Source organism: Gymnoscopelus braueri (assembly GCF_963280865.1).
Source record: "Gymnoscopelus braueri genome assembly, chromosome: 12".
Classification (NCBI taxonomy): Eukaryota; Metazoa; Chordata; class Actinopteri; order Myctophiformes; family Myctophidae; genus Gymnoscopelus; species Gymnoscopelus braueri.
Window position 1 is genome coordinate 49,327,823 of NC_137614.1, and position 10,653 is coordinate 49,338,475.

Here is a 10,653-nt window from a genome sequence, read left to right on the forward strand (position 1 = left end):
ATGATTTTGGGGGGTCCCCAGATGATTAGCTCAATATCCAACATTGAGAAACAAACAAACCAACATACAGTATAAGTGTATACAGGATATCTGCACATTTCTAAAGTGGCCGTTTAAGGACTTTTAAGACCCTTTTAACACCTCTGAAACTAATTTGATCATTGCGTCAAAAGTAATCAACAAACTATACCATAAAAAATGAAAATAGCTGATGTTGTGAGCATGTAGATATTTTCACAATTTGTACTGAGTCAAACAAAATATAAAGCCTCAACTCCTTCACATTTGATTATTTTGGGGGGTCGTGGCCCTGAAAAGGTTGAGAAGAACCACTGTTCTAGCAGAGGAGCTGTGAACGGGCTCTACTTTGAAAACAATGGAGGGCGATGGCCTCTAGAGCAGAGAGGCTAATCACAAGACACATGTCCAACAACTCTTTCACATTCAAATGAACGATCGTCGTATCAAGCTATCCACTGACTAGAGGTGGAACGTTGGACTCAGTGATCTGACTCCATCCTTTGATCAACCAAATGTTGAGGGTGTAGCTGGGTCATCTGACTTCTGAATACACTGAATGCAAAACAATGCGCCTCATTGTTCACGGGTGATCAGAAATGGGGGTTAAAATGTAAAATGGGGGCATTAAAATGCACCACACAATTCCTCTATAGAAAATAACCTATTATATAAATAATCTGTCTTTATCTCATTTGCTGTATGTATATTATTTCTTCTATGTAAGAGCAGTGTACACAGTCAAATTCCTTGTATCTAAACATACCTGACCATTAAACAGATTCTGATCGCTCTTGATATACAGGATTCTACATAGAATGTGCATTCTCTGATCACCAAATCAGTCATGATTAAGTATAGATGCATACTGTACCTTCTAAAATGAGGTGCGATGTATCAAGTTAGACAGGGTTTGATTTGTAAACAACAATTAATTATAAACTGTGATATTATCAGACATCAATATCCAACATATCAGACTGTCCACAAAGGTCCAAAATATGAAGGAAGAAGGGAAGCCACTGTATATTGACAAAAAAAAACGTTAGTGATGGCCTCAAATATGGTAAATTTACAGGATTCTGATCAGACAGAGGCAGGACCACTCAAAACATGTTGCTGTGAGTGATCTGTATGCACATAACTGTTATTATTGTGTCTGTAAGCTTAATCAAAACAGTGTAAATGTAGTGAATTTAAGGATATTGATAAATAAGTATACATATTTTTGTGCTGGAGATGTTTTCCACCTGCACAAATGCATTTCTGCCTTCAGTATAGTGCCATTACCCATTGCGATTATAAAAACCCAAAACAAATCTCTATTCTCTCTTTCCCTATTCTTATTATTTCACAAAAGAAAATTCCACACACCCATTTACACCTGTTATCCTGTTGATTTTACAATAAAATTGCAATACATTTCTTCATATTTCCTCAGTCTAACATAATATTGAGCCTCTGTCTTGATAACACTGGATGTACTGCATTTTACGCATTTTACAAAAATACACTTGTCTCAACCACTTAAACGCCTACAATATACTTCATTCTCTGTGGTCCCCCAGGGGTCTATACCCCTGGATCTCTTTGGTGAAAATAGCTGATCTAAAAGCTCACAACGCGTCGCAACACACTGAAACAGTGTTTTCCTATTATGACATGCCCATAGGGTTCAAAGATTTACATTTAAATTAAAGCAGAGGCAGACAGAGAAGTGTTTCTCTCAGTCTCTAATAAAGCTTCCCCAGCAGTCAGTCAGTCAGTGCCAGTGGGAACTATAATGCATGCTGACTAATCCCTAAGGCCAGAGAGAACATCTGTTGTGAGCGGAGAGGACTTTTCATGTTTTACATCCTCTAACTCTCTATGTGTCACGAGGTCATCCTAACTCACTGTCTGTCTGCATCAAAACCCCATGACAGACAGACAGACAGACAGACAGACAGGCAGGCAGGCAGGCAGGCAGACAGACAGACAGACAGACAGACAGACAGACAGACAGACAGACAGACAGACAGACAGACAGACAGGCAGGCAGGCAGGCAGGCAGGCAGGCAGGCAGGCAGGCAGGCAGGCAGACAGACAGGCAGGCAGGCAGGCAGGCAGGCAGGCAGACAGACAGACAGACAGACAGACAGACAGACAGACAGACAGACAGACAGACAGACAGACAGACAGACAGACAGACAGACAGACAGACAGACAGACAGGACAGGGCAGGTGGATGTTGAATTGAGTTTTTTTCTTGTGCGTAACGGTGTGTCCATCCTTGCACACATGGACCACAATGGAAACAAGCCCCCCCCCCCCCCCCCCACCCCCCCGATATTTGCCGTTTTGCCGTTTTTTATTGTAGTTGCACTGTGTACCCTACGTTTAAAGATGTCAATACAAATAATAATCAATTCATGAACCCTCGTGTCCCTATTCTGGGTATGTCATAACAATACTAGTTAAGATTTGTGAAAGTATATTTACAGAAAAACACCAGCATCCGTATTGTGGGGGAAGCTTTTGCAGTAAAATAGCAGATCGACAAGCTTACAACGTGGACTTGTGGATCGGCTATTTTCAGCAAAAGCTTTCCCCACAAAAACTGAAAATACACTAGCACAGAGCCCTGAGGGACACAGGGCCCTTTGGTCAACCATATGGGGTTTATATGGTTAACAAAAAAAGCAAGGTGTATTCAAACAACCTCTTATGTGGCACTATTTACCTTTGCACCCCTCAACCACACGCACACGCACACACACACACACACACACACACACACACACACACACACACACACACACACACACACACACACACTACAGGCCTACATGTTGTCTGGATGATCTACAACGCAGGCCTACAACTTTCACGTATGCCTTTGCTATTTGCAGTGGAGGAAAGTAACTAAGTACATGTATTTTGAGCTATTTTTACTTTACTGGAGTACTTCCAACAACAAATATTGCCTACTTTTACTCCACTACAATTATTTGAAAACTTGAAAAGTTACTAGTTACTTTGTAGATTTGGATTATTATTACAAAACATACATTAATCACTTCAGCCTATATATACTTTGGCTATTTGAAAGTATTTTTTTTAATACATTTTGAAATTGTGAAAAGGGACATTCTGCACAATGCGTACCTTTACTTTTGGTACTTTAAGTATATTTTGATGACGATACCTTTTGTACTTTAACTCAAGTATACATTTTGAATATGGCACTTCTACTTGTAACAGAGTAGCCTATATCTACATCGCAGTATTGCTACTTTTACTTAGGTAAAACGTGTGAGTAGGCCTACTACTTCTTCCATCACTGAACACATGCAGGCCTACAACTTTCACGTATGCCTCTGCTATTTGCTCCTTTTTTTTTACTGCTTTGGCCTTAACCCTCCCTGACCCCTCCAGTCTCCCTGGCGTCGGCAGCCAGTCAACAAGCCTCTGTAACGACGTGTGAACTTCTGGGCATGCCGTGACATTCCAGCGTGCCAGAACAATGGCGTCTTTAGACAGGTGCACACACCCACCATCACACCACCACCACTAGCCGACACACAGGGAACCTTTTCACTCTTTTTTTGCTATGCTAAATAAGACCATTAAAAGGCCATGCTGTAGCTGTTGCATTCCACAGCTAATGGCTTCTGCGGATGTTGGCGCACCTGATGCGCGTGATCTTAATATGTCTGGTGATGTGCGCAGTGCACAGTTTGCCTGTTCACACACACACACACACACACACACACACACACACACACACACACACACTGCATTTGTATGTGCACACCAAAAAGTATTCATTTTAGTTACATAATATAATAAGCCATATTGCATTATGCTGTAAAAAAAAAGGTGCATTTGCAACTGTGTGTGTGCAAATGGAACCAAATGGCACAAGAATTGTAGTAGCCTATAGCCTACTGTTTTTTTTTAAATTGGGGGTCCTTGAAGGGGTTCCAGGGGGTCCCCAGCAAAATTAGTTGCCTAATATATGGGGTGCGTTCGAAAATACAGCACCGAGCGCACTGGCCAATACAAACTAATAGGCGAGTGTGCTCCGGTGCTTAATTTCCGAACGCACCCATGATCAAAACCAGTTGAACCACTTTAACCCTATTTTTAACAACCTAAATCTTAATTTCTGGCAACTCAGAGTTCCCTGGCACAACACAACATATTTTCATACGAGGGTCCGCGGTCAAATACATATTCATTTGGGGGTCCTTGATATGAAAAAGTATGAAAACTATTCTATTACTGCCTGGTATAGTATAGTTCACAAGTAGAGCCAGTATAATGGCAGCTAATCCCAGCTATAGACTCATTAACGCTTAACGGGGTACAGCCAGTGCCCTGGGGGAATAGACCCGGGACACTGGGCTCTCTTTCTACACTGTTATAATTATCTCCACAGGTTTTTTTTAGGGAGCTGGGTTTAACGTCGTCATATCGTAGCTGTCAGCTCGGTCCATTTCCCCCCGCATCCCGCTGACAGCACAGACACACAGACCCTTTCATCCGCACCGTGCGGCCCGCATCCCGCAGCGCGCAATGTGTTGCAGAGTGTGACGAGTTAAAGGACAAAGAATGGAGCGTCTGTTTCTTGAGCGTTCATAATAAAAAATGTCACATCAGTGAAATACAATCCTCATTGAACTCTGAGAGTGTAGGCTATAATATTATTTGTACATTCTATATGACAGTGGTTCTCAAACTTTTTCATGTCAAGGACCCACAAATTGACACTTATTAGCCCGCGGACCCCCATTTCAAAAGATATGCCAGGGACCCCGATAAGAGAATATTTTTTACGGCTCTAGCAGTGATTCTCAACCATTTTAATTTCAAGGACCCCCAGTTTGACATCCATTAGGGCTGCGGACCCCCATTTAATGGCATTTCTATCACTTGGACCGCAATTTATATTGTAAAATCAACGTTAATTTAACTCTGAGAGTGTACAAATGGAACCATTTGTACACTCTCAGAGTTACAGATCCATAAGGGTCCATTTGGTGCCTAATCTATCATTTAGCTGGGGACCCCCTGGAACTCCCTCAAGGACCCCTGGGGGTCCCCGGACCCCACTTTGAGAACCAATGCTATATGAGTTGCGAATGCATTTGACTGAGTTGCAAATGCGTTTGCAGTTCTACATTATTTTTCTAAACAAATGCATAACCTCAGCTAAATTAAAGGGGTATTTCACTTTAAAATAAAATAAACAATACATATATACACATATATATATATATATACAAAATAAATGAAAACAATAATGGAAAAATCACGTGATTTTTGCATCACTTGTTTCATATATATTTGTAATGTTTATTTTATTTTAAAGTGAAATATACCTTTAATGTTGATGGTACAGTTTTGTTACTTTAATGTCACAAACATGACCTCAGCCATATAGATTATTGTGGACTGTGGGTGGCTATAAACTTTATTTAAAAAATAGATCCAACAGAGGACGCTGTGGCTTCACGTTATATGCACTCAATTCCAATATCAGCCGTTTTGCACACTGATTAGGCCTACATAACTCCAGATTGATGATGAGAAGCAAAGTATGTCGCCATTCAAAGGAAGCTCACCGAAACACTATGTTCAGGGCAGGTTGATTGAATTAGTCACCATTTCACATGTAAATTCATGACGGTTACAGGCGTTAAGTGAGGCCATTGATCGTGCGTAATTACCCCATGCGCATTGTAGTGGAGCAGTTTGGGACCTTTTGGCACCTGTGGTGATGAATGGGCAGTGGTGGAAAAAGTACTCAAACTTTAGTAAAATTATCAATACTGCAATGTAGAAATACTCTGTTACAAGTAAAAGTCCGGAATTCAAAATTTACTTGAGTAAAAGTGCAAAAGTATTGGTATCAAAATGTACTTAAAGACTTAAAGTACCAAAAGTAGAAAGTAGGCCTACTCATTATGCAGAATGTCCCATTTCACAAGTTTTCAAATGTATAAAAATATAAAAGTATAAAAATAGCCTATATATATACATTTCGGCCATTTGAAAATTAGCAGATCTGAGCTCACAATGCGTCGTATAAATGTATATAGGGCTATATATAGTGGTTACATGCTTTGTAATAATAATCAAAATCTACAAAGTAACTAGTAACTAAAGTTTTCAAATAATTGTAGTGGAGTAAAAGTATAATATTTGTCTCTGAGATGCAATGGAGTAAAAGTATAAAATTTGAAATACTCTAGTTAAGTAAAAAATACCTCAAAACTGTACTTAAGTATAGTACTTAGTAGAGTAAATGTACTTAGTTACTTTACACCACTGCCTGTGGTGAATGGGGCTGGTGGGTGTGTCTGGGGGTGGAGTCGGGTGCTCGACTCTCCTGTGGTCACTATATGAGGAGATCACCGTTGGGCTGTTAGGGTCACTGAGGATCACCTTCTCACAGCGATCACATCGATTCCTACTGGATCTGCTGGACCTCTGGATCTCTCCTATAGATCACTGTCTGACTCTGTGCGTTGTGTGCTAAGCTTTTGGAGTTTGTTTGTTTGTTACTGGCTGTCGTGATCAGTGGTCAATCAGTGGATTGCATTGGATTTGGGAGGATCTACCTTGATAAAGCTGCACTTTTCGCAAGAGTTGATCAAAGATGCCTCGGTCATTTCTTGTCAAGAAGTATTTCTCTTACAAGAAGCAGAATTACCGCGAGTTGGATCATCATGCCGGTGAGTTTACCTACAACTACACACTGTGTGAATTTGAACGAGTTGTGTGTGATTTTAAGTAACGGTTATTTTACAACATCTGACATGGTTAAAGCAAGATCTGTTTGGAGTAAATCGGTCAACGGTAGGATTTTATATAGGAGGTTTTTACTCAAAATTACTTTACACTTGTCCAAACCCATAAGCCAGAAGAACATATTACATGACACACTATAACTTTGTTGGGTTAAAAAACGTACAAAGTTTTGGGATGTAGTGGGCATGACAACAACATTTCAACAACAAGACAATTCAATGTGCAATGTACAGCACACCAAGCAAAGGAAACACAATTATACAATGACATTAGGATGCATAAAATAAAATTAACAGTGCAGAAGAGAAAGGGAGAAAAAAAGCCATATGAGGTTCTTTGCCTTTCTTGTCCACTGGAACATTTCCTAATGGAATAAGCTCGGCCTGGGTCAGGGCCATGGCAAACACACAAGTTTGACTGTAACAAGACCTCCAAGAATGAAAACAAGTTTAGTGTGTAATGAAATTATGTCCATGTTAAGTGAAGAAGCCACCTGACTCCCCTTTCCTTTCTCTCCGCTCTCTCTCTCTCTCTCCAACAGTTGTCCCGGTGCAGCGCTACCCTCTGGCTGAACTCTCCACCCAGGACAACAGCTCTGTCCTGACATGCTACCCCACCGCCCCCAGCCCCACCCTCCTCCTCTCCTCGGGCATGGACTCCCTGCCCGGCCTGCTCTTCCCACCCCTGGTGGAGCCCGTCTCCCCCACCACCACCACCACCCTGCTGTCGCCCATGGGACCCGTGGACCTCAGCAGCTGCTCCCCGTTCAGCAGCAGCGCCAGCGAGGAGGACGAGGAGGACGGGGGACGGTCCTCGGACCCCCCCAGCCCGGACGCCCTCCAGCAGCACGTCTTCGACTGCCCGCACTGCAGTAAGAGCTACAGCAGCCCCGCGGCCCTGGCCAACCACCAGCTCTCCCACACCAGCCACCATCACCACAGCCACCATCACCACCTCTCCTCCACCCAGGGGGAGCAGGAGACCATCACCGTCTCTGTGCCCACCAGCCAGGTGTCACAGCGCCCGGCCTTCCACTGCAAACACTGCCCCAAGGAGTACACCAGCCTGGGGGCGCTGAAGATGCACATCCGCTCGCACACGCTGCCCTGCGTCTGCCTCACCTGTGGGAAGGCCTTCTCCAGGCCCTGGCTGCTCCGAGGACACATCAGAACACATACAGGTAAAAACACTAAACCACTTAAAACGCTGCATAATTAAGACCCGAGGCCGATACTAGAAATGCCTTCTAAATCAGCATTTTCAGGATTGTTCAAAAATGGCAGATGTACAAGCTCACAAGTGACGCACTGTGCGCTTTTATATATATGCTATTTCTGAATAGCCAACGCAAAAATCTAAAATGACACAGATGCTTTCCCGGTTCTAATGGGTTTTTAAACACTACATACTTAGTTGCCCTGTTGTGCGATCCGCCCCAGGGCTCTATACTCCTACTCCCCCCCCCTCTACATCGAATCTCTTCGCCGAAAATAGCCGATTAACAAGCTCACACGACTCGTCGCTGTGACGCCTTGCAGTGAGCTTGTAGATCGGCTATTCGCGGTGATTTGTCCCAGAATAGGAATGCTGGGGGGTTTCATGTGGTTAAAAACAATTTGATTATGTGAAGAATGAAAATTAAATTACTTGGGGGCCATATTGGGTGCATACTTTACTTTTAGTTAATGTAATCAAGCTCTGTTTGCCCGTAGATTGGGACACAGTGCAGCACAGTCGTTATCATTGATATTCATTGATGTTGAAGTGTAAACAAAACGTATTGCTCGGCGTGGCATTCTCTTATCACAGCAAAGAAAAGCAGCCATTTGGGAGCTTCCAGGCAAAACGGTGGAATTAGACTTTGTAATTGTGCTGCCACAAGACGACAGAGAGAAAAATCAATGCCTTGAGGATAGACTGTTTAGCATCAAGAACCTGTTATGTGTCGTTACTTGTCTTGAGGCTAACGATTCTCTCTATCTTTGCTTTGCCAACAGGCGAACGACCTTTCTCCTGCCAGCACTGCAACCGGGCGTTTGCCGACCGCTCCAACCTGCGCGCCCACCTGCAGACCCACTCCGAGGTCAAGAAGTACCAGTGCGGCTCGTGCTCTCGGACCTTCAGCCGCATGTCTCTGCTGCACAAGCACAGCAACTCTGGGTGCTGCCCGGCTTCGTAAGAAGAAGAAGAAGAACCACCACATTCCCAAACAAACAGTGACTTGACTGACGTTGCTCATGCATGCATGGCTTCCTGCCGGCTCATCGGTGCCCTGCTGTGGCCAGAGCCCTCTTGTCCCATTTGGTGGGACAGACACACATACACACACTTTGGGGGGCACAGTTTTGGTGGCTTAAGGGGGGGAGACTGTACCCAGAGGTGTCAGAAAGCTGGGGCCAGCTCATTCCTCAAAGCCAGGAGACGACTGGAATGGTGTCGTCTTTATAACTCTTGTGTGCCTTCGATTCTTTTTCTAACCACTTAAAACTCTATATACTTCGTTGACCGGAGTCCCCCAAGGCTCTATACTAGCCCCCCTCCTGTTTCCCCTCTACACCAAATGTAAATAGCCGATTTTTACATTTCGATCTGCTATTGTTGCCAAATGTTCCATCACCCCCCAGAATAGAATTCATGTGGTTAAGAAGAAGCCATACTAAAAATCATATGTTTAGAGAAGGAATCGATTTACTTGCCATTACATATCGTCTCTGTCGGATGGAAACCGCATTTGTCCAAAACTTACCTCAGGATAAAAAAATAAATGGCAAAAGTAGCAGATCGGCAAGCTCAAAATGTGTCTCTTTCGCATTCCGAGCTTGCGGATCTGCTACGTTTGACGCTGTAGTATGATCAAGTAGGGCGTTGATTTACAAGAAGAAAAGTGTAGAGAATATGGAGATAAGAGGTTTCTGCCCGACAGCAACAATATTTTGCATTAGGCTGGTGTTTAAAATGCATGTGTGCACAAAATGAAAATGTATAAGTATGTAGCACATTGAGGGCAGCTGGACATGCGGTTAATTCCCCAGGAAGCCCCATCGGTGCCGGCCGGTCCGGGACTGTAGCCATGTTACAGCTGCTTGTGTGTGTGTGTGTGTGTATGGGGGGGATGTCATTCCTCACCATACTCCACATACATGGCATGCATGTATATAAGCAGCTGTGTGGTGTTGAGACAGCTGTCTGCATGGTGTACCGCGGAGGCGGGGCGCTGAGAGACGTGCTAGAGCTGTGACCTCGACGACAGGTGACCCCTTTCCTCTTATTGGCCCCTCCCCTCCTCGTCACCTCTCACCCCTCGTCTCCACACTTTCCTCTCTCTCCTCTGACACACACACACACACACACACACATCCAGAGCCAAACAGACTGGAGTTCACTGGGGGGGGGGGATTGGACATCAAAGGACCACTTAAAAAGCCCTGACCAAAAATACCACTTGCCTTCACCTTGTTGTCCATTTTACTAACCCGAACCAAAGCGGTTCATTCATGATGTCTATGCAAAAGTTTTGAACCACAGATTTTTATATAAAGATATTTTAGACGTATCATGTTTTAAAGAAAAAAACAGAGATATTTCTTTACCAAAAATGTGCCTTGTTGTTTTCCTGCCATATGTAAATAAAAGTTGTGTTTTTTTTTTACATAAACCTGCTTTGTGGTCGTGTTTTTGTCTGAAGAAGAGCAAAGTGTGTGTGAAACGTCGCTCAGGCCAATCAGGTGGTACCAAAATAAATGACAAAAGGGAGCTACAGAGTGCGAACATTTATTATTTGCTTGTTTTGTGTTTTGCAGTTTAGCACCTGCCCTTAAATGGTACATGGATGTGCGC

At 43.3% G+C, this 10,653-nt stretch overlaps 1 protein-coding gene across 1 annotated transcript; it reads left to right on the forward strand.

Moving 5' to 3' along the window:
* Positions 1 to 6,664: 6,664 nt before the first annotated feature.
* On the forward strand, positions 6,665 to 10,418 carry snai1b (snail family zinc finger 1b; the record flags this gene model as incomplete). Its single annotated transcript, XM_080444055.1, has 3 exons — positions 6,665 to 6,740; positions 7,358 to 7,996; positions 8,814 to 10,418. 3 exons carry the CDS (start codon positions 6,665 to 6,667, stop codon positions 8,993 to 8,995), a joined length of 897 nt encoding a protein of 298 aa, XP_080300181.1. The 3' UTR covers positions 8,996 to 10,418.
* Positions 10,419 to 10,653: the final 235 nt, after the last annotated feature.